We start from the raw sequence: 27,263 nt of genomic DNA on the forward strand, positions 1-27,263 counted from the left end.
TAGGAAATTTTGGGGGGCCAGAGCTGTGGCTTACTTGGTTAATCCTCCGCCTGTGGTGCAGGCATCCCATATGGGCGCCAGGTTCTAGTCCAGGTTGCTCCTCTTCCAGTCCAGCTTTCTGCTGTGGCCCGGGAGGGCAGTGGAAGATGGCCCAAGTGCTTGGGCCCCTGCACCCACAGGGGAGACCAGGAGGAAGCACCTGGCTCCTGGCTTCAGATCAACGCAGCGCACCGGCCATAGCGGCCATTTGGGGGGTGAACCAACGGAAGGAAGACCTTTCTCTCTGTCTCTCTCTCTCACTGTCTAACTCTGCCTGTCAAAAAAAAAGTATTTTTTTGGATTTTGGATTATTTGCATAGACTTGACCAGTTGAGCATTCCTAATCCAGAAATCAAAAATCTGAAATGCTCTGAAATGACAATATGCTCCTCTTTATTTCTCGTAAGATAAATACAAATTTAGACTTATCTTGAAATGTTTTCTAATCATTGGTTAAGGATAAGGATACAGGTAAAAAAATCACTATCACTAGTGGGGGTATAAATTATAAAAGACAATAGGATATCATTTGGAATATTTTTAAAAATATTTATTTATTTATTTGAAAGTCAGAGTTAACACAGAGAGAGGAGAGGCAAAGAGAGAGAGAGGTCTTCCATCCGCTGGTTCACTCCCCAGTTGGCCGCAACGGCCGCAGCTGTGCTGATCCAAAGCTAGGAGCCAAGAGTTTCTTCTAGGTCTCCCACGCGGGTACAGGGGCCCAAGGACTTGGGCCGTCTTCTACTGCTTTCCCAGGCTATAACAGAGATCTGGATCGGAAGTGGAGCAGCTGGGTCTCAAACCGGTGCCCATATGGGATGCCAGCGCTTCAGGCCAGGGTGTTAACCCACTGCGCCACAGCACTAGCCCTGATATCATTTGGAATTTTGAATGCACGTGGCCATTTACTCAGCAATTTCATGTCTAAGAATTTTTCTTATCACTATACTTGTAAATGTTTGAAATGGTGAACAGATAATTTTATTCAATGAAGTCTTTTTTTGGAATAGCAAATGATATTAAAAAGTAAAGTTTTATCAGTAAGGGTTTGGTTTAATAAATTTTGTATTTTCTATGTAATTGACTACTGTGTGGCTAGTAAAAATCACATTCTCTTTGAATATATGAAATAGAAAAATCTCAGCCTTATTAGGAAAAAAGCAAGATGCAAAACCAACTACATGGTGTATTACTACTTATTTAAAAGGAGGAAAAAAAAACATGTTTATAAGTATGTGCATGTATATATATTTATCTGGGTATACTGATATACAAATACAAGAGTACTTCAAGAAGTTTTTGGAAAAATAGAATTAAAGACTGACTTATTTGAGGGGCAGGTTTTTGGCACAGTGGGATGCCCACATCCCATATTGAAGTGCCTGGTTCCAATCCTTCCTCCTCTACCTCTGATCCAGCTGCCTTCAAATATGCAACCTGGGAACTAGTAGGTGATGGCTCACGTACTGAAGTCCCTGCTACCATGTGGGAGATCCAGATTGAGTTCTGGGCCCCTGGCTTCAGTCTGTCTCATCCCTGGCTGTTGTGGGCATTTAGGTAATTGATTGAAGATCTCTGTCATTTTGTCTCTCTTTATCTTTCAAATAAAATTAAAATAAAATTTCTCGATCAGAAATAGAGCAGCTGGGGCCAGTGCTGTTGCATAGCAAGTAAAGCCACCGCCATTGTGGCATCCCATATCTGAGTGCTGATTTGAGTCCCAGCTACCTTCCTTTTGTTCCAGCTTCCTGCTACCCACATGGGAGACAAAGATGGAGTTCCAGGCTCCTGGCTTTAGCCTGGACCAGCCCTGGCCATTGCAGCTATTTGGGAAGTGAGCTAGTGCATAGAAGATCTCTCTTTCTCTGTTTCTCTGTCTGCCTTTCGAATAACTAAATAAATAATACTTTTTAAAAAATTGAACAGGGTTGGGGAGTGAACAAGCAATGGGAAATAATTGAACATTGTTTGGCTCAGCAATTAAGATGCTACTTGGGGTGCTTGCATCCCCTATCTGAGTGCCTGAGATTGAGTCTTTTTTTTTTTTAAATTAATTAATTTATTTGAAAATCAGAGTTACACAGAGAGAGGAGAGGCAGAGAGAGAGAGGTCTTCCATCCGATGGTTCACTCCCCAGATGGCCGCAACAGCCAGAGCTGCACCGATCCGAAGCCAGGAACCAGGAGCTTCCTCCAGGTCTCCCACACGGGTGCAGGGGCCCAAGGACTTGGGCCATCTTCTACTGCTATCCCAGGTCATAGCAGAGAGCTAGATCCGAAGTGGAGCAGCCAAGACTTGAACTGGCGCCCATATGGGAATGCCAACACTACAGGTGGTGGCTTTACCTGCTACCCCACAGCACTGGCCCCCTATTTTTTAAGTGAAGAAAGTGAGCTCATTTTTTAAGTGAGAAGCATACTTTTATAGTATTCTTGAAATTAACAAACCATGAAGGCCATTTTCAAAGGAGTCCTTTACTTGTTTTGTTATTTTTTTAGCCAGTATTAGATGACTGTTTTTAAAAAAGATATGTTTTTTAAAAAGATGTAATTTTCTGCTAGTCACCTTACTAAAAACTTTCACCTTCTCTACTCTTTCAATTGTTGTGAATCTTACTAATTGTTTAGGGTTTAGATCATAAAAATACTTTTTAATTTTTTAGGAGTAAGAGTTCAGAAGATAATTACCGTGAGATAACTGGTAAGTATGACCAGAAATACTTTTAATATACACCTTTCTTTGCATCCAGATTCCTTGATAAGTAGTATGTACTTGGGGCCAGCAATTTGCCACGCTGTGTTAAGCCCCACCCAGCAGATCCAGCATCATGTATCAGAGTCTGCTCTGCTTCTGATCTAGCTCCCTGGGAAAGCAGCCTGCCACCCATGTAGGGGAGACCCAGATGGAGTTCCAGTTCCTTGCTTCAACCTGGCTCAGCCCTAGCCATTACAACCATTTGGAGAATGAACCAGCAAATGAAAGATACTACTTTCTCTTTCTCCATTGTTCTCTCTCCTCTTCTGCCTCTGTAACTATCTTTCAGATAAATAATTCTTGTTTTTTAAAAAGTAGTATGTAATTCAGCCAGGACAGAAATGTAGAGAACTTTGTTACTTACACAAAGTCTCCCCCTGGGAATTTCATAAATACTTTAAAATTTCTTTTTTTTTTTTTTTTTTTAGGATTTATTTCTATATCTGAAAGAGTTACTGAGGGGCAAAGGCAGAGAGAGAAGTCCTCCATCCACTGCTTTAATTCAGGCCCTCATTAGTTTTTCCTGGGCTTTTGTGTTTAGTTTCTTCTTCTTCTTCTTCTTCTTTTTTTTTTTTTTTTTTTTTTAAGAATTTATATATTTGAAAAGCAGAGTTACAAACAGGCAGAGAGAGAGAGAGAGAGAGAGAGAGAGAGAAAGGTCTCCCCAATGGCCAGAACTGGGCTGATCTGAAGCCAGGAGCTAGGAGCTTCTTCCAGGTCTCCCAGGTTGATGCAGAGGCACAAAGACTTGGGCCATCTTTTACTGCTATCCCAGACCAAATCAGAGAGTTGCATCAGAAGTGGAGCAGCGCCGGGTCTAGAACCAGCACCCATGTGGGATGCCGGCACTGTAGACGGTGGCTTTACCTGCTAAGGTACAGCACTGGCTCCTAGTTTCTTATTCTTGCAATCCATTCTTAGTATTTCCAAATCTGCTTATGTTGACTTCATTTAAAATGGTAAGTTGACGCTTTTTTGCTTACAGGATAAAGCACACACCTCAGCACTGTCCTATAGAGTCCTTTATTATTTGGCTTGTCTTCTTCAACCATATCGCCTTTCTGTTATAGGTATCCTGTGCTTTAACCCATGATGAATTATTTACAATCCCCTGTATGGATTTTTTTCTGCCTGTATGAATTTATGAATGCTATTTTATCTACCTAAAATGCTTTTCCTACTCTAATTTGCCTGTCACTTAGCTTTGTACTTCACTTAACTCCAGTACCATTCAAAGTTGCTAGTCTGCAAACTGTTACAGTTTATGACAGTAGAGGAATTTGCAAACTAATGTAAATTAACTATGGTACTAACTCAGGGTTTAGTTCAGTTGACATTTTTTTTTAAGTAAGGCTGTTTTGAGGATTTACAGTTGTTTGGGTTCATTTTCTATCATGAATTAGTAATAAATAGTTCAGAAACTGATTTAAATGTAGCTTTCTCTAACCACAGAGTTAGTCACTATATTTTGTGTTTTCATATCTCTTCTATTTCTCAGTTTTAGAATTTTTCGCATTGTATTTTAGGTTTTTACATCTGACTCTTTTATCAAACTACAAAATCATTGAGTCCAGAAATTTTGTCTTTTGTATGCCTTAGTAGATAATTGGGTTTTTTTTTTTCACATATAAAAAGGTCTGGATCAATATTTGTTGAATAAAGGAATAGAAACCTGATATATAAACTTTAATTAAAAAAGAAACTAATTATTTCTTATTATGCATCCAAGTTTGCTCTAAGGTCTCTTTAAAATTATTTTTATTTATTTATTTTTTTAAAGATTTATTTTTTTTTTATTTTTATTTTTTGAAAGACAGAATTAGAGAGAGGCAGAGGCAAGAGAAAGAGGTCTTCCATCCGCTGGTTCACTCTCCAGATGGCCTCAATGGCTGGAACTGTGCCGATCCAAAGCCAGGAACCAGGAGCTTCTTCCAGGTCTCCCACATGGGTGCAAGGTTTCAAGAACTTGGGTCATCACCCACTGCCTTCTCTGGGGCATTAGCAGGGAGCTGGATAAGAGGTGGAGCAACCAAAGTTCAAATCACCACTATGATATCGGATGCCAGGCAAGCGGCAGTTTATCCCACTGCGTCACAACACCAGCACCAAATTTTCTACCTTTAAAATCACATTCTAAAACTATTTTTATCACACAGAGGATGTAGTAATCATGATTTCATTGTCATCATAGAGGACAAGCAGAAGTCTTAATGAAATTAATGTGTAAGTCCTTATGAAGGGCTTATTAACTGATAAATACTTGTAACTGTTAAAAACACACACAAGGGGTGAGCACTGTGGTGCCGAGAGTTAAGCTTCCACAGCCTATTTTGGAGTGTCTGGGATAGAGTCCTGCCTCTACTTCTGAACCAGCTTCCTGCTAATGCACATAGAAGGCATCAGATGATGGCTCAAGTATTGGGGTTCTTACCGTCCATGTGGGAATCTTGGATGGAATTCTTGGCTCCTGCCTTTAGCCTGGCACAGCCCTGGCTATTATGGACATTTAGGGAATGAACTAGCAGACACAAAATCTCTATCTCTTTGTCACACTGTTCAAGTTAAAAATAGAAAAGCGGCGGGGAAAGAGATCCAAACAGAAGGAAAGCCAGGCTCTTAGTGATATAATACATCCATGTTTTTTCTGCTTTCAACTTTTTCTTTTTTATCAATAGGGATGAATACATTGCTTTGTGCTCCCATTCAGACCCAGATGCAACAGAGAGAGGTAGGAATTCATGCAGGTGTCTTCATTTATTACTCTCTTTACAGTTAAAACTTAGAAGAATTAAAGGGAATGGCATGATTTAGGGATGAATTACCAAAATAAATCTGAACTTGAAAGATTTCCTTACCTTTCCACTTAACCAAGAAAATCACTGCCAGTTTAAATAATGAGATTTATTATATCGAGACTTCTTAAATTTTAATGAGCATATAAATCATTTCAGGATTTTGTTGTAATGTAGATCCAGTTTATTCAATTGATTTTGAATTGTAGATTTGAATTTGATTTGAATGTAGATTCAGTTTATTCAATTGATTTTGGTTATATTGGTGTTGTCAGTATTTTTCATTTTTCTAGTGGGTGTATAATTAACCTTGAATTTTTAATTTGTCTCAAAACACTAAAAAGTAAAATTATTCACAGGTTTTAGAAAAAATTTAATAGCAAATTATGTGAAACTTTCTATACTATTGATTTAAATAAATCATTGTATCATGAAACCATCACTGAGGATTATTTTATAGTGCATTTTGTAAAATAACCTTTTTAGAAGTTTACATTTGATCTGATTTCTTACGTTTTGTCTTCATTATAGTTTTCAATTATAGAACACAACCATGAAAGGAAACATGCAAGTGACCAGACAGTCATCTTTTTAGATGAAAACCAGATGGACTTAACAGCAAGTCACACTGTGATGATTACCAGAGACCTTTTAGATTGTGCCAAAAGTGAAAAGTCCACCAAGATAGATACCACGTCATTTCTGGCTGACTTAAAGCACCACCTTGAGAACTCAAGAATGAAAAAATCAAATTGTTCTGTAGATCAAAACGCTTCTTCGGAAAAGAAAATAAATTGCACTGACTTCATAAAAAGATTGAAAACAGGCAAATACAATGCTTCTTTTTCTTCAGGGCCTGATAAAGAAAATTGTGAGATACCTATTTATTCCAAAGAAGCAAATAGTGCCTCTTCTATATATCAAATGTATGTACCTGTTAATGTAGATGAGAATAGTAGCAATATGACTAGAATCTTCAGAGAACAAGATGATGGGATGAATTTCACCCAGTGTCATACAGCCAATATTCAGACATTGATTCCCACATCCAATGAGGCCAACTCAAGGGAATTTAAAGGTGATAGTACAATTTATGGGAATGACCAAATGGACTTGACAATTAACCACACTGTCCAGATTTTACCCTCAGCACCTAATTTATCTGAAATAGAAAACCAAACTCAGAATGTCATGATGAATGTTATAACAGGTTCTGAAACTAAAGTTCCAGGAAAGAAAACAGTCTGTAAGAATAAACAAAATGCTGCTTTTCAAAACCCTTCCTTAAACCCTGAAGACAAAATATGTATTACCAGAAGCCACATTATAGAGACAGAAACTCACACCGTCACACAGACTTCCGATCAAGATACTAGAACTTTGACCGCAACACCAGAATCCGTATGTTCTAGTCCATCTATTCAAGGTTATAAGACAGTTTTTTATTCTAGTTGTAATGATGCCATGGAACTGACCAAGTGTTTCTCAGGTATGAAAGCAGAGGAAAATTTGCCAAACCATGATGGTAATTCTAAAATTTGTCCCAATCCAGATGGCATCCCTCTTCTCCTAGAGAAAACGATTTATTCAGAAGAAGATAACATGGACATTACCAAGAGTCACACAGTTGCAATAGATAATCAAATTTTAAAACAAGATCAGACAAATGTACAAATAACTGGTGCACCAATATCTGAGAAAGAAATGGTACTCTCAAATAACATAACTGTGTCAGAATATGGGAAAATAAATGTAAGTTTTAGCTCAGTTCCTCATGTGCCAAAGGAAAAATTACAGCAGAACTTGGCAAATCCTTTGTCTATTTCATTAACCAATGAAAAGACTGAACTCTTAGCTGGTGAAAATATGGATTTGACTGAAGGTCATATAAGTAACTTAGAAAGTCAAGGTCCTCTTGCATCTAATAATCTAGTGCCAGAGAATATCAGTAAGTCTAACTCTCATAGCAAAAACACTTCAGAAGAATGGGGGAAAATAACCAAAAGTCATATCAAACCATCCCAACAACCAAACATAATATCTAAGGACATAGCAACAAATCATAATATTGTCAACTCTGGTAGAGTTCTTGATAAGCAAAGAACACTGAGAAATAATAAAGATACAGTTTCAAGTGAGCAGCCTTTGTTTTCTACCATGAAGCCATTATATTCAACAGAAGAACAATCTGCCATGAAAACTTATAATACTGCTGTTAATAGTCACACAGTGAAATCTATACTAGGCCAAAATTCTAAACTGCCTGAACCACTGAAGAAAAATGTAAGTGACTGCACATCTGACTATTCTCATGAGAAGATGATTATTTGTTCAGAGGAGGAGCAAAATATGGATCTAACCAAGAGCCACACTGTTGTCATTGGATTTGGTTCTTCTGAAATACAAGAACTTGATCAGACTAATTTAAAACATACTACTAACCAGGTAGCAGTAAGCAAACAGAGAACTACAAAATTTGAAAAATGTAATAAAAGTCCTATAGAGAAAAGTAGAATGTTTGTGTCTAATAATATCATGGATGTGTCAGAAGACAAAAACGTGCAGAAACCTGAATTTCTGAAGGAAAATAAAAAACTCAAATGTCGTGGAAGGAAAAGTGTTCGTGGACTAAAGCATGATAAGTCTGTTATATTTTCAGAGGGGGATGAGAATGATATGGATATCACCAAGAGTTACACAGTAGAAATAAGCCATAGGCCTCCATTAGATGAACATGATTCCCATTTGGTGCCCTTGCCAGAAACTTCTAAAACTATTTTGTATTCATGTGGGCAGGATGACATGGAGATTACTAGAAGTCACACGACTGCCTTAGAATGTAAAACTGTCTTACCAGATGAAATAACTGCTTTGGGTAAAACTGTAATGTTTGTCGATGACCAAGATGAATTAGAAATGACAAAATGTCACACTGTTTTCATTGACTTTCAAGTCAGACCTGATGTTGAACTATCCAAAAGGAAAAGCCTACGACAATCAAAAGTGACATACACTGCCGAGGAGAGTGTTTTCTTTCCAGAATGTGATAAAAGTGATCATAAAGCAGCAAAAAGCAGCCATCTAACAGTACTAGAGGAAAGGCCAAATAGTGATCCTGCAGAGAGAGCCATAGCATTTATAACTGATGATAACATGGAAGTGTCTAAATCAACCACACTGAAAAATATCAAAGATGTCCAGAAGCCTGGATTTCTGAATGAACCTCTACCTGGCAAAAGTCAGAGAAGAAAAAGCCTTAGGCTCACAAATGACAAGACCGTTGTATTTCCAGAGAATGATAAAAATGATCTGGATATCACCCAGATTTGTATGGTAGACATAAATAACAGAAGTGCCCTGGAAGATAGAAATTTCCATTTGGTGCCTTCAACAGGAACTTCTAAAACTATTTTGTATTCATGTGGACAGGATGACATGGAGATTACTAGAAGTCACACAACTGCCTTAGTATGTAAAACAGTCTTACCAGATGAAACAACTACTAGACCAGTGGACAAAACTGTAGTGTTTGTGGATAATCAAAATGATCTGGAAGTCACCAAGTCCCATACTGTTTTCATTGATTTTCAAGCCACAGAGAAAATATTTCATGAGAACCCTAAGTTTGGGATAGCAAAAGAAAAAAACTTAGACAGTTCTTTTGCTGAGGAAAAGAAAAATAGCCGTGTTCAGGAAATCCCTAAAAAACAAGAACTGGCAACAGAAAACAAAATTTTTCTTCACACTGAGCAAGAGCATCATATGATACCCATTGTTCCTACTAATATATTGTCTGGGGATCAAAGTGAAGTGGAAACCATGAAATCCTGTAGAGCTGCTACAGATGGGGTCATGGGGAAAGGTGTGGGTCAGGTCTATACACTGGAAAAAGCTAAAGTTGAAAGCTGTCACTTAGATAGTACAGATAGAAAAAATGTGGATTTTACAAGCTGTCATGTAACTACTATTTGTGGATCAAATGATTATTCCTGTTTACCAGATGTTTCCTGTTTTAATAATTTGGAGGGAAATGTCATGTCCTTGTGTGGTAAAGATAAGGAGAAAGCCAATAATTGCCCAATGCAAAATGATCTTGCTTATGCAGACAGTTTACCCTGTGAACATCACATGGCATCTGATGGGCTGACCCTCTCTGCTCCTTGCCCTTTGCTTGAGAAACAAGAAGCTATTCAAACCAATACCAAAGGACAGTTACACTGTGCCATAACACTGCCAAAAGATCAGGATCTGATTAAAGAGCCTCAAAATCTATTAGCTAATCAAACTCAAAATCTGGGGGAGATGACTAAACTTAACTCAAAGCGAGTATCTTTTAGGCTTCCAAAGAATCAAATGGAGGGCTTGGTTGATACTTGTGTTGCTTCTGAGCCTCATCTCCCAACCCAGCAACCTCCGTTGCTTCAAAAAGGACAGAGTATTATCAGTCAAAATGATGTGAAATTGCCTAAAGCTGGAGATAAGAGTTTAAATGTTGTTACAGGAATTTCCTCTGCATCCACATATGAAAACAAGTCCAAAATACTCAATAATAAGGAGCAGTTTGCCATAGCCTGTAAAGAACTGAAGGAAAACAGTCAAACAGCTAAATCTAAGTCAGACTTGACTGTGCAAGTCATTCAGACCCATTGTAGTGCTAGACAAATATCAGATCCTGTAATTGTGTCTGATGCTTCATGTTTTAGTAGTGTCAAACAAAATCTGAATAATTTGAATGGAAAAACTGAAGGGTTTTTAGATTTTCAAACTGTTCATAAATCACCTCCTCCAGAACAATCACTTAAATTAGGAAATGAGACATACAATGGTAAGAATATAGTGCAAGCTACAGAAATACATAATATAGTCTCCAGCAATGTTAACGATACTAGAGGTGAAGAAAATAAAAGTTCTCATAAAGAAGCTGAAGCCACCTCTGTCCCATTAAAGACTGCTGTTAAAGATAAAATGAGGAGATGCTCTTTGGGAATCTTTTTGCCCAGATTGCCAAACAAGAGAAATTGTGGTGTTACTGTTACTGATGACCTGGAACAGATTCCAGCAAATATAAATGATTTAAATCATTTAGAAACTCAGCCTGTCTCCAGCGAGGATCCAGGCACTGGATCTGTTGCAGCTAAACTGAACTTAAGTCCATCTCAGTATATAAATGAGGAAAATCTTCCATTATACCCGGGTGAGGTTAATTCCTTGGACTCTATATGCATAGACATTGAGGACAAAACTTTGATTGAAACATACCAAAAGGAGAATTCACCATCTGAAAATAAACTGGAAGAAACCTGCAATCGACAAAAAAGAACCTTGGTACAAAAAGAAGATAGTCCAAATGAGAAAAAATTCAGAAAAACAGAGATTGAGCTTAGTGATACTACACAAGATCAAGAGGTGAGCCTGTATTGAATCTTTAGATTTTGCTTTTTTTTTTTTTTTTTAAAGATTATTTATTTGAGAGTCAAAGTTACACAGAGAGAGAAGGAGAGGCAGAGAAAGAGAGAGGGGTCCTCCATCCACTGATTCACTTCCCAGTTGGCTGCAGCAGCCAGACCTGCGCCGATCCAGAGCCAGGAACCAGGATCCTTCTGTGGGTCTCCCAAGCAGTTGCAGGGGGGTCGAAGCACTTGGGTCATCTTCCACTGCTTTCCCAGGCCATAGCAAAGAGCTGGATTGGAAGTGGAGCAGCCGGGACTTGAACTGGCACCCGTATGGGATGCCAGCACTGCAGGTGGTGGCCTAACCCACTACGCCATAGCGCCGGCCCCTAGATTTTGCTTTTTAAACTATGAATGTTCTTAAATTTTAATTTTAGTCTTAGGTAAGCAGAAATTAATTATTCCCATTTATAAGGCTGGAGAAATACTCCTATCTTCAATAATAAGCTAGCAGGTAGACATCAAAACAATTTAAAGTGACAATTACAAAAATTAAATGGAAAGTTGTACCAAAACTAAACATTGTTGGAGCCAGCATTGTGGCATAGTGAGTTAAACCACCACCTGCGACGCTGACGTCCCATATGGGTGCTGGTTCCAGTTGCAGCTACTCCACTTCTAATCCAGCTCCTGCTGATATGCCTGGGAAAGCAGTGGAAGATGGCCCAAGTACTTGGGCTCCTATATCCACATGGGAGACGCAGATGAAGTTCCCGGCTTCGGCACAGTCCTAGCCATTGTGGAAATTTAGGGAGTAAATCAGCAAAAGATATCTCTGTGTCTCTTCTCTCTGTAACTGTGCCTTTCAAATAAACAAATCTTTTAAAAATTAAATTAACCAATGTTGAAATTGTGAAATTCTAAATATCTGTTTTGCCTTCAGTGACTTGTCAGCATTGCCTTGTGTATGAAAATCTCTAGGAAGGATATATGAAAAGACTTTAGAACGTTTATGGAGAAGTCTTTTTTTTTTTTTTTTTTGACAGGCAGAGTGGACAGTGAGAGAGAGAGAGAGAAAGGTCTTCCTTTGCCGTTGGTTTACCCTCCAGTGGCTGCCACGGCTGGTGCACTGCGCTGATCTGAAGCCAGGAGCCAGGTGCTTCTCCTGGTCTCCCATGGGGTGCAGGGCCCAAGCACTTGGGCCATCCTCCACTGCACTCCCAGGCCATAGCAGAGAGCTGGCCTGAAAGAGGGGCAACTGGAACAGAATCCGGCGCCCTGACCAGGACTAGAACCCGGTGTGCTGGCGCTGCTAGGCAGAGGATTAGCCTGTTGAGCCACGGCGCCGGCCATGGAGAAATATTTAAATTTAAATTTATTTTGATGTAAAATTTTTTTTAAATCCATGCATTTTTCCCCTAATATTCATTTTCTATAATATTCATTTTCCATAATATTCATTTTCCATAACTTTTTGAAGATCCCCCCTCATGTATAGTTTGAAAAGACATCTTCCGTATTATAAATACTTGAGGAGTAAAAAACTTTCCTTTTTTTTTTTTGTTTGGACAGGCAGAGTGGATAGTGAGAGAGAGACAGAGAGAAAGGTCTTCCTTTTTGCCGTTGGTTCACCCTCCAATGGCCGCTGCGGCCGGCTCATTGCGCTGATCCGATGGCAGGAGCCAGGTGCTTCTCCTGGTCTCCCATGCGGGTGCAGGGCCCAAGGACTTGGGCCATCCTCCACTGCCTTCCTGGGCCATAGCAGAGAGCTGGCCTGGAAGAGGGGCAACTGGGACAGAATCCGGTGCCCCAACCAGGACTAGAACCCGATGTGCTGGCGCCGCAAGGCGGAGGATTAGCCTGTTAAGCCACGGCGCCGGCCAAAACTTTCCTGTTACCAATACTGCATGAAGAAAAGCTTAACTGAATTCTCTTGGCTGATGAGGACATGTAGAAGCTGAGGGCCCATTTCTTTAGTGAGTGGGAGAGTCCCTAGTCAAGCCCATTATCTCAAAGTAATAATTTTTTAAATTTATTTTAAAGAACTTTTTAAAAGATATATATATATAAAATATATATATATATATATATATATTTTATCTATTGAAATGCAGAATTACAGAGAGAAGGGAAGAGACAGAGATTTTCCACCTGCTGGTTTACTCCCCAAATGGCCACAACAGTCAGGGCTGTGCCAGGCCAAAGCCAGGAGCCAGGAGCTTTTTCTGGGTCTCCCACGCGGTGCAAGGACCCAAGGACTTGGGCCATCTTCTACTGCTTTCCCAGGCCATAGCAGAGACCTAGATTGGAAGTGGAGCAGCTGGGACTCAAACCAGTGCCCATATGGGATGCCGGCACTGCAGGCAGTGACTTTTACCCGCTACGCTACAGTGTTGGCCACCACCTACAACCAGTATTCTAGTCTGATTTTCTGCAGTGTGATAGACCTGATGCTGATGGTTAGTAGCTGAATAGCTGGATAGGTAAACATTAGGTCGATTATAGGATCTGCCTGTGACTTAGGTACATCTAAGAAACTGTTCAGTGTAATAAAATTATTTCTGATTAAAGGTTTAAATTGCCTGTTATTCTGATTCTTTCAGATACTTTGTAGGGATTATAGATAAGTTTTATGTTAGAATTAGTATTTTTGGGGGCCAGTGCTGTGGCCCAGTGGGTTAACACCCTGGCCTGAAGCGCCGGCATCCCATATGGGCGCCGGTTCGAGACCCGGCTGCTCCACTTCCGATCCAGCTCTCTACTATGGCCTGGGATAGCAGTAGAAGATGGCCCAAGTCATTGGGCCCCTGCACCCATGTGGGAGACCCAGAAGAAGCTCCTGGCTTCAGATCGGCGCAGCTCCAGCCGTTGCGGCCAATTGGGGAGTGAACCAATGGATGGAAGACCTCGTTTTCTCTCTCTCTACCTCTCCTCTCTCTGTATAACTCTGACTTTCAAATAAATAAATAAATAAATCTTTAAAAAATAGAATTAGTATTTTTGTGAATGTTCAATAAGTATTTAGTCTCTATCATTATACACTGTCCTAACTATTCTGATGATGTCCCTTAATTGATAATTTCAGGTTTTTGATCACCATACTGAAGGGGATATAGATAAAAATGCCAACAGTGTATTGATAAAAAGCCTGAGCAGGACTCCGTCTACTTGCAGCAGCTCTCTGGATTCAGTCAAGGCTGATGGGACCTCTCTGGACTTCAGCAGTAAGATCTTCATGAAAGCTAAATAATAGCCCCCATTTACTTGACTAATAATAAATGTATTTCAGTTTAAGGAATAATTGAATATTGTATATTTATAAAATAGAGTTGGTAAAATAATATTTATTTTAATAGTTGTTTTAATGAATTGAGAAGTGGTATACTGCAGAGGAGTAGTGATTTTCTTTCAGAGGGGAAAGAGTGATTAAAACCTTAAAACTGTAATAGACTGTATCCTGCTAACTGTCTTCCCATAAACATCCCAGTGGATGGCTTCAAGACTATGAACCACCCCTAAATCTGAAAGATAACTAAAATTAAGTTTACAGTTTAATTTTGACTTGTTCATCACATGAATTTGCTCAACTTCTAGCACACCGCAATAGTCAAATGGAATCACAGTTTCTCAGAGATACTATTTGTGAAGAGAGTTTAAGGGAGGTATGTGAAAAGTATTTTTTCATTTCTAACACAACTAATTTTCTTGTTTCATTTTGTCTTAAGTTATAAAATATTTGAAATATGCAGAAAGATTAGTTTGTTGAGGATTCTGCATAACAACTGTATGGATTACTGTCATAGTCTATTTACTGTTGCTATAATTGAATACAACATATTTGATAATTTACAAAGAACCGAGGTTAATTTAGCTAAGTTTTTTGTTTTGTTTTGTTTTAAGGATTTATTTTATTTATTTGAAAGGCAGAGTTACAGAGAAGTCTTCCATTTGCTGGTTCACTCCCTACATGGCCCCAATGGCCAGAGCTGCAGAACTGGTCCAGGCTGGAATGAAGAGCCAGGAGATTCTTCCTGGTCTCCCACATAGGTGCAGGGGCCTGAGCACTTGGGCCATCTTCCACTACTTTCCCAGGCACATTAGCAGGGAGCTGGATTGGAAGTAGAGCAACTGTGACTCGAACTGGCATCTGTATAGGATGTCGGTGCTGCAGGCAGCAGCTTTACCCACGATGCCACAATGCCAGTCCCAATTTAACTAGGTAGTAGAGATTGGGAAGTCCAAGAACATGGCTGTAGCTTCTGTTTAATATCTTGTGAGGGCCTTCTGCCTGGTAGGGACAGAACAGGCTTGCTAACTGGAGTCTCATCCTCTTACAAAGCCATGAAGACCTCACCCTTATGAACTCTTCTAATCCTAATTACTTCCTAAAGTTCTCACCTCCAAATACCACTAACATATGATTGGAGTTATTGAGTTTATACATGAGCTTTGAAGGAGACAAACATCTGTACCATAGCAAGTAGAAATGATGATTAAAAGACTTTTTTTTTGGGGGGGGGGCTGGCACTGTGGTGCAGCAGGTTAACACCCTGGCCTGAAGCACTGGCATCCCATGAGGGCGCCAGTTCGAGTCCTAGCTGCTCCACTTCTTTTGTTTTTCTTTGACAGGCAGAGTGGACAGTGAGAGAGAGAGATAGAGAGAAAGGTCTTCCTTTGCCATTGGTTCACCCTCCAATGGCCGCCGTGGCCGGCACACTGCGGCTGGCGCGCTGCTGCCAGCGCACCGCGCTGATCCGAAGGCAGGAGCCAGGTGTTTATCCTGGTCTCTCATGGGGTGCAGGGCCCAAGGACTTGGGCCATCCTTCACTGCACTCCCGGGCCATAGCAGAGAGCTGGCCTGGAAGAGGGGCAACCGGGACAGGATCCGGTGCCCCGACCGGGACTAGAACCTGGTGTGCCGGCGCCGCAAGGCAGAGGATTAGCCTGTTGAGCCGCCGCGCCGGCCTGCTCCACTTCTGATCCAGCTCTCTGCTATGGCCTGGGAAAGCAGTAGAAGATGGCCCAAGTACTTGGGCCCCTGCAGCCCCTGTGGGAGATCTGGAAGAAGCTCCTGGCTTTGGATCAGCACAGCTCCGGCTATTGTGGCCAACTGGGGAGTAAACTATTGGATGGAAGACCTCTCTCTCTGCCTCTCCTTCTCTGTGTAACTCTGACTTTCAAATAAATAAATAAATCTTAAAAAAAAAAAAAAAAAAAAAAAAAGACTTATGTGGGACAGGCATTTGGCCTAGCAGTTAAGATACTGGTTGGGATGCTCACCTCCCATATTGGAGTGCCAGTGTATGAGTCCTAGGTCCTCTCCCAGTTCCAGCCTCCTGCTAATGCAGGAAGCATTAGGTGATGGGAGGCAGCAGATGATAGCTCAAGTAGTTGAGCCCTTGCCACCCATCTGACAGACCTGAATTAAGTTCCTGGCTCCTGGCTCCTGGCTCCAGTTTGGCCCGGCCCACCCCAGCCATTGCAGGCATTTGGGGAATGAAGCAGAGGAAGAGAGCTAACTTTGGGACTGTCATTGTGGTATGTTTGGTTAAATTCCACCTTCAATGCTGGCATCCCATATCAGAGCACTGATTCAAGTTCCAGCTGCTCCACTTCCAATCCAGCTCCCTGCTAATGTTCCTGGGAAATCTGTGGAAGATGGCCCAATTGCTTGGGCCCTAGCCACCCACATGGGAGATCCGAATGGAACTCCAGGCTCTTGACTTTGGCCTGGCCCAGCTGCAGCTGATGCAGCCATTTAGGTAGTGAACCAGAGGATGGAAGATCTCTTTCTCTGTCTCTCCCTCTGTTTCTCTGTCACTTTGCCTCTTGAATCAATAAAATAAATTTCAAAAACAAAAAAAAGTTTAACTCTGTTATAACCTTAAGAAATAATTTTAAATCTGTCCTTGTATAAAACTTGCAATATACAAAGTACTTTAAGCCATTTAGAAACAGATGAGGTGATTATAGTCAGATTGTACTTACCTTGAAAAGTCACACAAACTGTTGTCTCTTTTCTCAGAAACTCAAAGATGGGAGAATAACAGTAAGGGAGTTCTTTATACTTCTTCAAGTCCACATCTTGATACAGAAACCCCGACAGAGCAATCTCCCAGCCAAAGTAAGTGCAATTTCTTGGTAATATAGTTATTTCAGTTATAATGTATTATACCTTTTTTTATAACAAGACAGCATTAAATCAAGTGTTTATTCAAGAACAAAAAAAATCAAAGAAAAAAAAACAGATTTTTCTATAGAAAGTTTCCTGTAGTGTGCACGTTTGTGATACATTTTTTTCTTTGTTTAATTTATTTCAAAGTCAGAGTTACACAGTGAAAGGAAGAGACAGAGAGAGAAAGGAATCTTCTGTCCACTGGTTCACTCCCCAAATGGCGCAACAGCCAGGGGCTGCATGAAGCTGAAGCCAGTATTCAGGAGCTTCTGAATCTCCCACATGGATACAGAAGCCCAAGCACTTGGCCGTGTTCTGTTGCTTTCTCAGGCCAGTTAACAGGGAGCTGGATTGGAAGTGGAACAGTCGGATCTGAAACCAGCACCCATGTGAGATACTAGCGGCAGCTTTAATCATTATGCACAACACTGGCCTCTGTGGTACACTTTTTGATCATAGATTTTGATAAGGCAAAATTGTAATTTGTTAGTACCTTGCCAAATATTTTGTTTGGTAATTTTTTGATTATAGAAAAATATGTATTAGAAGTTTGTAATGAGCATTTTTCAAAGTAAAAATATGTAAGATAATAGAATATTTAAATAATGCAGATCGACAAACTCGATTTAAAAGATTATAGAAAAACTTGTGGTACTGGTGCTGTGGCAAAGTAGGTTAAGCCTCTATCTGTGGCACCAGCATCCCATAAGGGCAATGATTAAAGTCCTGGCTGCTCCACTTCTGATCGAGCTCCCCGATAATGGCCTGAAAAGCAGTGGAAGATGACCCAAGTGCTTGGGCTCCTGCACCCATGTGGGAGACCTGGAAGAAGCTCCTGGCTTCAAATCAGTCTAGCTCTGGCAGTTGGGGCCATTTGGGGAGTGAACCAGTGGATGGAAGACCTTTCTGTTTTTCCCTCTCTCTGTCTATAACTCTGCCTTTCAGATAAATAAACAAAAAACCTTAAAAAAAATTAACCACTCTGAAACTTGAATTAATTCTGGTGCATGCCATAAGATATCAGTTCTGGGGCCGGGGCCGTGGCTCACTTGGTTGATCCTCCGCCTGTGGTGCCGGCATCCCATATGGGCGCCAGGTTCTAGTCTCCGTTGCTCCTCTTCCAGTCCAGCTCTTTGCTGTGGCCTGGGAAAGCACTGGAGGATGGCCCAGGTGCTTGGGCCCCTGCACCTGCATGGGAGACCAGGAAGAAGCTTCTGTCTCCTGGCTTCAGATTGGCATAGCTTTGGCCGTAGCTGCCATTTAGGGGTTGAACCAACGGAGGGAAGACCTATCTCTCTGTCTCTGTCACTGTCTATCTGTCAAATAATAATAAAAAAAGATATCTGTTCTGAGGGAATGATTATTTTTTTTCAGTTTACTATAAGCACAACACCTACTCCAGAGGACCTGATGTTAAGACAGTATGTTTATGGACCCAAGATAGAGATTTATAGAGAAGATTGTGAGGTCCTTCGCCAGAAGATTGAAGAGTAAGAAATCTTTGATTTTGTTTTTTTCTGTTTGTGCAGTTTTTGTTGATCAGCAAGTTGTCTGTGGTAAGATTTTCATTAAAATAACACTGGTATGGGAAAAAGTTGATGGCATTAACTGATGGTGTGACATGGTTGAGAGTGTTTTGTAATCAGATATGTTGAAGCTGAATCTTGAATATAACACTTGAATACAACCACCTTGGGTAGTAATTTAACCTTCATTTCTGTATCCATAAAATGGGTGTTATAATACCTACTTAACAGGTAAAAATAAACAGTAGAAATATTGTATATAAAATGTTTTCAGAAGCAGGTGTGTGGCCTAGCAGTCAGGATGCAGCTTGGAGCCGGCACTATGGCACAGTGGGTTAACACCCAGGCCTGAAGCGCCGACATCACATATGGGCACCAGTTTGGGTCCCAGCTGTTCCACTTCCGATCCTGCTCTCTGCTATGGCCTGGGAAAGTAGTAGAGAATGACCCAAGTCCTTGCGCCCCTGCACCCGTGTGGGAGACCCGGAAGAAGCTCCTGGCTCCTGGCTTTGGATTGGCACAGCTCCAGCCATTGCAGCCAACTGGGGAATGTACCATCAGATGGAAGACATCTGTCTCTACTTCTCCTCTCTCTGTGTAACTCTGACTTTCAAATAAATCAATAAATCTTTAAAAAAAAAAAAAAAAAAAGATGCAGCTTGGAACTCCCACATTCCATATTAGAGAACCTGGATTCAAGTCCTAGTTCTGCTCCTGATTCCAGCTTCCTGCTAATATGCACTAGGAGGCAGCAAATGATAACTCAACTACCTGGGTCAATGCTACCCTCATAGGAGACTTGGGTTGGGTTTCCAGCTCCCAGCTTCAGTGTGGCCCAACTTCAGCCTCTGTAGGCATTTAAGGAATGAACCAGAGATGGTCACTTTCTCTGTCTGCCTGTCTATCTCTGTTTGCCTTTCAGATACATTTTTTTTAAAGATTTATTTATTTATTTGAAAGGCAGAGTTACAGAGAGGCAGAGAAAGAGAGTGAGAATGAGAAATGTCTTCCATCCTCTGGTTCACTCCCTAAATGGTCGAAGCTGCCAGAGCTGCTCTGATCAGGAGCCAGGAGACTCTTCCAGGTCTCCTACGTGATTGCAGGGGCCCAAGGACTTGGACCATCTTCTACTGCTTTCCCAGGCAGAAAGCTAGATCGGAAGTGGAGCAGCTGGGAGTCAAACTGACACCCAGCACTGCAGGCAGCAACTTACCAGTCCCTTGAAATTTTTAAAAAATTCTTTTAATGTGTTCATACCATTCTTAGCAAGAAATACATGCTCAATAAAAATAAACACTAATTATTAGATTATAATAAATTACTTGCAGGAGGGGCTGGCACTGTGGCATAGTAGGTAAAGCTACCACCTGCAGTGCCGGCATCCCGTGTGGGCACCAGTTCGAATACTGGCTGCTCCATTTCCAATTCCGCTCTCTGCTATGGCCTGGGAAAGCAGTAGAAGATGGCCCAAATTCTTGGGCCACTGCACCCGTGTGGGAGACCCAGAGGGAGCTCCTGGCTCCTGGCTTTGGATCAGCACAGCTCTGGCCATTGTGGCCATCTGGGGAGTGAACCAGTGGATGGAAGACCTCTCTCTCTCTCTACCTCTGCCTTTTGTAACTCTGACTTTCAAATAAATAGATAAATCTTTTTTAAAAAATGGTTATAGATATTACTTGCAGAAGAGCATCTTTTTATTTTTTAAAAGATTTATTTTTTATTTATTTGAAAGGCAGAAATAGAGAAGAGAGAGAGAGAGATCTTCCATCCACTGGTTCACTCCCCAAATGGCTGGTGCTAAGAGCCAGGAGCTTCTTCCAGATCCCATGTGGGTACAGGGGCCCAAGCAATGGAGCCATGTTCCACTGCTTTCCCAGGGGCATTAGCAGGGAGCTGGATTGGAAGTGAAGCAGCTAGAACTCGAACCAGAGCTGATATTGGATGCTGGCACTACAGGTGGAATCTTAACCTTCTATGCCATAGTGCCAGCCCTAAGAAAATATCTTCTAAAGGAGAAAGTACCTTTTCATATTTCATTTTTAAATTTTTATTTATTTGAAAGACAGAGAGATAGGAAGAAAAAGATCTTCTGTCTACTGGTTTGCTCCCCCAGTGCCTGCAACATCCAAAGCTGGCCCAGGCTGAAGCCAGGACCCTAGAACTCAATCTGCATTTCCCACATGAGTGGCAGGAACCCAAGTACTTGAGCCATCACCTGCTACCTCTCAGTGTGCAAATTAACAGGAAGCTGGAATTGTAAGCAGACCTGGGACTAGAACCCGGACCTTCTGTGCCCAAATGCTTGCCCCGGTTAGTAGAAATTTATATGTAGTACCTTAAATCAAGTTTCCCATTAGGTTTATAATTTTATCACATTAGCACTTGGTTTTCCTATGTAAAAGAATATGGTTTTACCCATAAGACAGCTCATAGCTTTTGGAATATGTAAATGCTTCAGACTGATTTCAAAGTAGATATAAGAATATTTGTTTTCTGAGGTTTTTGTTGTTGTTGTTTTGAGAGGAAGAGAGAAAATAACTGAAAGCTCCCATCTTTTGGTTCATTCCCCAAATTTCCACAAAATCCCCTGTTCAGATTGAAGCCAGCCAGCCAAGAAGATTGCCTCAGTTACAGCAGAATTTTCACTGATGGCTAAGGTAATTGGGTTCCTGCCATCGCCGTGGGAAACCTGAATTGAATTTCCAACTTCATCACCCTGGCTTTTTTTTTTTTTTTTTTTTTTTTAAGATTTATTTATTTGAAAGGCAGAGTTACAGAGAGACAGAAGCGGAAAGAGAGAGAAAGGTCTTCCATCTGCTGGTTCACTCCCCAGATGGCCACAATGGCCAGAGCTGTGCTGATCTGAAAGCAGGAATCAGAAGCTTATTCCAGGTCCCCCATGCAGGTGGAGGGGCCCAGGCTCTTGGGCCATCTTCTACTGCTTTCCCAGGCCATAGCAGAGAGCTGGATTGGAAGCAGAGCAGCCGGGATTCAAACCAGTGCCCATATGGGATGCTGGTGCTGCAGACGGCAGCCTTACTCGCTAGGCCACAGTGCCAGCCCAGCCCCCTGGCTTTTATGGGCATGGAAAAATAAACCAGAAGATGGGAGCTGGCTACCTAGTATATGTGTACACTGTCTCTCTCTCAAATAAGTGTTTTGAAAAAAGAATTTATAACTAAAAGTAGTATTTGTGTCATACTTATCTAGTATGATAAGTATGGAAGCATTCTGACAAACAAAAAAAAAATAATCTTTAAAAATTGTATGATCTGGACCCATAACTGTGGTACAGAAAGTTAAGCCTCTGCCTGCGTTGTCAGCATCCCATATGGGTGCCAGTTCGAACCTTGGCTGCTCCACTTCTGATCCAGCTCCCTGTTAATGCACCTGGGAAAGCATTGGAAGATGGCCTGAATACTTGGGCGCCTACACCCACATGGGAGACCAAAAAGAAACACTTGGTTCCTGGCTTCGACCTGGCCCAGCCCTGGCCATTGCAGCCATTTTGGGATTAAACCAGCGGATGAACAATCTCTCTCTCTCTGTGTCTCTCTCTCTCTCTCTGTCTCTCTTTCTGTATCTCTTCCTTTCAAATAAATCTTTAAAAAAATTGTATGGTCTTAAAAGTAGAATTTAAGATACAATTTTAGTGCTTCAGGCATTACCTGGAGCTCAAGCAGCTGCACGTGGTACAGAAGACAATGACTAAGAACAAATTAAAAGGGCAAAGTCCAGGAACATATTTCACATATCCAGCCAAAAATATCTTTAAGGCTAAACACAAAGCAAAGCCAGTTACCACTAATTGTAAGGTAAACATTGAGAATAATGAAAACGTTAACAGAGTGAATAAAATTTTTGCAAATACACAAAAAGAACACACAAGTACACAAGAATTTCCTGTGAAATTTCTGCAGAAAGAGCTGATTCTTCAACAACGTTATGAAAATCAACTAGTTAGTATTGAAAAAGCTGTAAGATTAATGCCTCAGCCGGCGCCGCAGCTCCATAGGCTAATCCTCCGCCTGTGGCACCAGCACCCTGGGTTCTAGTCCCAGTCGGGGCGCCAGATTCTGTCCCGGTTGCTCCTCTTCCAGTCCAGCTCTCTGCTGTGGCCCGGGAAGGCAGTGGAGGATGGCCCAAGTCCTTGGGCCCTGCACCCGCATGGGAGACCAGGAGAAGCACCTGCGCCGGCCGCAGCAGCCACTGGGGGGTGAACCAACAGAAGGAAGACCTTTCTTTCTCTCTCTCACTGTCCACTCTGCCTGTCAAAAAAAAAAAAAAAAAAAAAAAAGATTAATGCCTCAGTTGTGAGACATAATCTTATTTTTAGGACCATGTTAAAGTACAGTATTGGCACATTCTAAAAAGAGACAGGGCCGGCACTGTGGCATAGCGAGAGTAAAGCCACCACCTGCAGTGCCGGCATCCCATATGGGCGCCAGTTCAATTCCCGGCTGCTCTACTTCTGATCCAGCTCTCTGCTATGGCCTGGGAAAGCAATAGAAGATGGCCCAAGTGCTTGGGCCTCTGCACCCATGTGGGAGACCCAGAAAAAGCTCCTGGCTCCTGGCTTTGGATCGACCTAGCTCCGTCCATTGCGGCCAATTGAGGAGTGAACCTGCGGATGGATGACCTCTCTCTCTCTCTCTCTCTGCCTCTCCCTCTCACTGTATTTAACTCTGACTTTGAAATAAATAAATAAATCTTTAAAAAAAAAAAAAAAAAAGAAAGAAAGAAAGAAAGAGAGACAACATAAACAGACCTTTTCCGTAATCTGGGAAGTGGAATGGCAGGAATCAGTAAAATGTGATAAAGTGCTAAAACAGAAGGCACAAAATCTGTTCACTGAGGCAGTTATAAATCTTCATTTATATTCTTTTTTTTTTTTTTAAGATTTATTTATTTGAAAGAGTTACACAGAGAGAAGAGAGGCAGAGAGAGGTCTTCCATCCAGTGGTTCACTCCCCAGATGGCCGCAATGGCCAGAGCTGAGCCAATCAGAAGCTAGGAGCCAGGAGCTTTTTCCGGGTCTCCCACATGGATGCAGGAACCCAAGGATTTGGGCCATCTTCTACTGCTTTCCTAGGCCATAGCAGAGAGCTGGATCAGAAGTGGAGCAGCTGGGACTCAAACCAGTGCCCATATGGGATGCTGGCACTTCAGGCCAGGGCATTAACCCATTGCGCCACAGCGCCAGCACCCATTTATATTCTTTTTTAAAAAGATTAATTATTGGGTCCAGCGCTGTGGCACGGCAGGTTAAAACCTTGGCCTGAAGCGCCGGCATCCCATATGGGTGCCGGTTCTAGTCCCCACTGCTCCACTTCCGATCCAGCTCTCTGCTATGGCCTGGGAAAGCAGTAGAAGATGGCCCAAGTCCTTGGGTCCCTGCACCCACATGGGAGACCTGGAAGAAGCTCCTGGCTCCTGCCTTCGGATCGGCGTAGCTCCGCTCATTGCTGCAGTCTGGGGAGTGAACCATTGGATGGAAGACCTTGCTCTCTGTCTCTACCTCTCTCTGTAACTTTGTCTTTCAAATAAATAAATAAATCTTTTAAAAAATAATTAAAAAATAAAAATAAAAAGATTAGTTATTTGAAAGAGTTAGCAAAGAGAGAGGGAGAGACTGATATCTTAATCTGCTAGTTCACTCCCCAAATGGTCACAATGGACAGGGCTGGGACAGGCTGAAGCCAGGAGCTTAGAGCTTCATCCAGGTCTCCCATACAGGTGGCAGGAACCCAGCCATTTTTGCCATCTTCCCCTGCTTTTCACAGGCCTTTAGCTGGAAGCTGGATCAGAAGTAGTTTAGCCAGGACACCAACCAGCACCCATATGAGATGCTGCTGTCACAGGCGATGGCTTTTACCCAGCTTGCTACAACACTGGCCCCTATTTATTTTTTAAGTGGCAGTGAATGTACATTTGGGTTTAAGGACATAAAGATAACAGAATGGGTGTTGTGGTACAGCAAGTGAAAGGCACTGCTTGGGATACTCACATCCTATATGAAGTGCCTGGGTTGAGTCCTGGCTATTCCACTTCTGATTCAGCTTCCTGCTTGTACATAGCAGTTAGTGGCAGCAGTTAGTGTGGCCCACATACTTGAGTCCTTGCTGCCCATGAGGGAAACCTAGATGGAATTCCGGGCTCCTTCCTGGCTTCAGCTGGACCTACCCTGGCTGTTGCAGGCGTTTAGAGTATGAACCATGGGCTGGAAGATTTCTGTCTCTGTCTCTTTTTCTCTTTCACTCATTTCTCACTCTGTATTTTCTCTCTGTGTGTCTTTGCATTTCAAATAAGTAAAAATAAAATTAAAAGTAGTGTTGAACAGAAACCCAGAAAGATTCAGAACTGAAGAAAAGCTGAAATTCTAGAATATAATTACAGGAGATTGTTAGATATTAAATTAATTTTCCTCTGGGGAGAAAGAACTATAGGTGCCTGTGTTATGTGCCTTGGTGTGTTAAGCTGCCCCCTGCGATGCTGGTATTCCATATGAGTGTTGGTTCTGGCTGCTCCACTTCAGCTTTCCTATGTATGTTTCATGAGAAAATAGTGGAAGATGGCCCAAGTGCTTGGGTCCCTGCCACCTACTTGGGAGAACCAGTGGAAGCTCCTGGTTCCTGACTTCACTTGACTCATCCCTGGGCCATTAGTACCATTCGGGGAGTGAACCAACTGATAAAAGAGCTTTCTCTCTCTGTAACTACTCCTTTCAAGTAAATAAATCTAAAAAAAAAATTTTTTAACACTTCAGAGTCGCCTGCTTCTGCTTTGTCCCTTCATAAATACTGTGCATCTACTATCTTTATAGTGTTCAAGAATTAGGTGTCTCAGGATTTGTCTGAGTGTTTTATTTTGAATGAAATGAGATCTTTAACTTAACAGTATGTTTAGATTTGCTCTACTGTTTGATTTTTGTACCTGTGAACCTGTATATACTATCTTCTAACTCTGCTAGAAATTTATATCCTTTATTTTTAACAAGAAACTAACATATTGATATTATAACAGCTTTGCCATTTTGTAAATTCTGTTCTGTAAAAGTAAATTGTGATTTTGATCTTATTTGGGAAATTTACTTTGAATAATAGCTACAACTTCATTACAATTAAGGATTAACAAAACTTAAGGATTCTTCATAAGCCATAACTTTTCATTTTGAAACAAGTTGATACATTGAGATTCAAATTCTGTTTGTGAGAGAATGGTTTTTTAAAGACATCAATAACATTATTTTTTTATATATATATTTATTAATTGAAAGGCAAAGTTAGAAAGAGGGAAGGAGACAGAGATCTTCTATCCACTGGTTCACTCCCCAAATGGCCACAACGGCCAGGGCTAAGCTTCTTCCAGGTCTCCTGCGTGGGCACAGGGACCCAGGGACTTGGGCCATCTTCCATTGTTTTCCAGGCACATTAGCGGGGATCTGGATTAGAAGTAGAGTAGCTGATGGCCTGGGAAAGCAGTTCAAGATGGCCCAAGTCCTTGGGCCCCTGCACCTACATGGAAGACTTAAGAAACGTCTGGCTCCTGGCTCCTGGCTCCTGGCTCCTGGCTTCGGATCGGTGCAGCTCCGGCAGTTGCGTCCAATTGGGGAGTGAACCAGTGGATGGAAGACCTCTCTTTCTCTCTGCCTCTCCTTCTCTCTTTGTGTAACTCTGACTTTCAAATAAATAAATAAGTCTTTAAAAAAAAAAAAAAAAAGGAAAAACTCTTGGGGGGAAAAAAAGTAGAGCAGCTAGGACTTTAGGCAGCACCTGTATGGGATGCTGGCACTGCAGGCCACAACTTAACTCACTCTGCCACACTGCTGGCCTAACATTCGCTTGAAAAAAAAAAAAAAAAAAAAGAATTTGAGAGGCAAAGAGAATCAGAGAGCTAGAAAAAGAGCACTCATATCTGCTAGTTCTGTCCTCAAATGCCTACAATGCCTAGAACTGATGATGAGCATCAAGAACTCTAAGTCTACCATGTTAGTGATAGGATTCAAGTTACTTGAGCCATCACCACTGGAGGAGGGGTCTACATTAGCAGGAAGCTAGAATCAGGAGCTAGAACCAAATATCAGACTCAGGTACTCTGATATGTAACAGGATGTTTTAAGTCAGCATCTTAACTTATAGGTTAATTGCCTGCCCTGATATATGACTTTTTTTTTTTTTTTTTTAAGATTTATTTTGTTGGCCGGCGCCACGGCTCAATAGGCTAATCCTCCGCCTGCAGCACTGGCACACTGGGTTCTAGTCCCGGTTGGGGAGCCAGGACAGAGGGAGCCGGATTCTGTCCCGGTTGCCCCTCTTCCAGGCCAGCTCTCTGCTGTGGCCCGGGAGTGCAGTGGAGGATGGCCCAAGTGCTTGGGCCCTGCACCCCATGGGAGACCAGGAGAAGCACCTGGCTCCTGCCTTCGGATCAGCACGGTGTGCTGGCCACAGCGCGCTGGCTGCGGCGGCCATTGGAGGGTGAGCCAACGGCAAAGGAAGACCTTTCTCTCTGTCTCTCTCTCTCACTGTCCACTCTGCCTGTCAAAAAAAAAAAAAAAAAAAAGATTTATTTTATTTATTTGAAAGGCAGA

General features: G+C 41.6%; 1 protein-coding gene across 3 annotated transcripts in view; it reads left to right on the forward strand.

Moving 5' to 3' along the window:
- Positions 1–27,263, forward strand: part of KNL1 (kinetochore scaffold 1) — a 76,757-nt gene that overhangs the window by 28,590 nt on the left and 20,904 nt on the right. For 2 of the 3 annotated variants that reach the window (XM_062205641.1, XM_062205642.1), the window contains exons 8-14: positions 2,702–2,739; positions 5,469–5,521; positions 6,117–10,991; positions 14,061–14,199; positions 14,570–14,637; positions 17,001–17,099; positions 18,525–18,640. In XM_062205641.1, coding sequence (XP_062061625.1) covers positions 2,702–2,739; positions 5,469–5,521; positions 6,117–10,991; positions 14,061–14,199; positions 14,570–14,637; positions 17,001–17,099; positions 18,525–18,640 — 5,388 coding nt within the window. The remainder of the gene's footprint in view (positions 1–2,701; positions 2,740–5,468; positions 5,522–6,116; positions 10,992–14,060; positions 14,200–14,569; positions 14,638–17,000; positions 17,100–18,524; positions 18,641–27,263) is intronic. The other variant, XM_062205643.1, reaches the window with a different exon arrangement.

Source organism: Lepus europaeus, chromosome 11, assembly GCF_033115175.1.
Source record: "Lepus europaeus isolate LE1 chromosome 11, mLepTim1.pri, whole genome shotgun sequence".
Classification (NCBI taxonomy): Eukaryota; Metazoa; Chordata; class Mammalia; order Lagomorpha; family Leporidae; genus Lepus; species Lepus europaeus.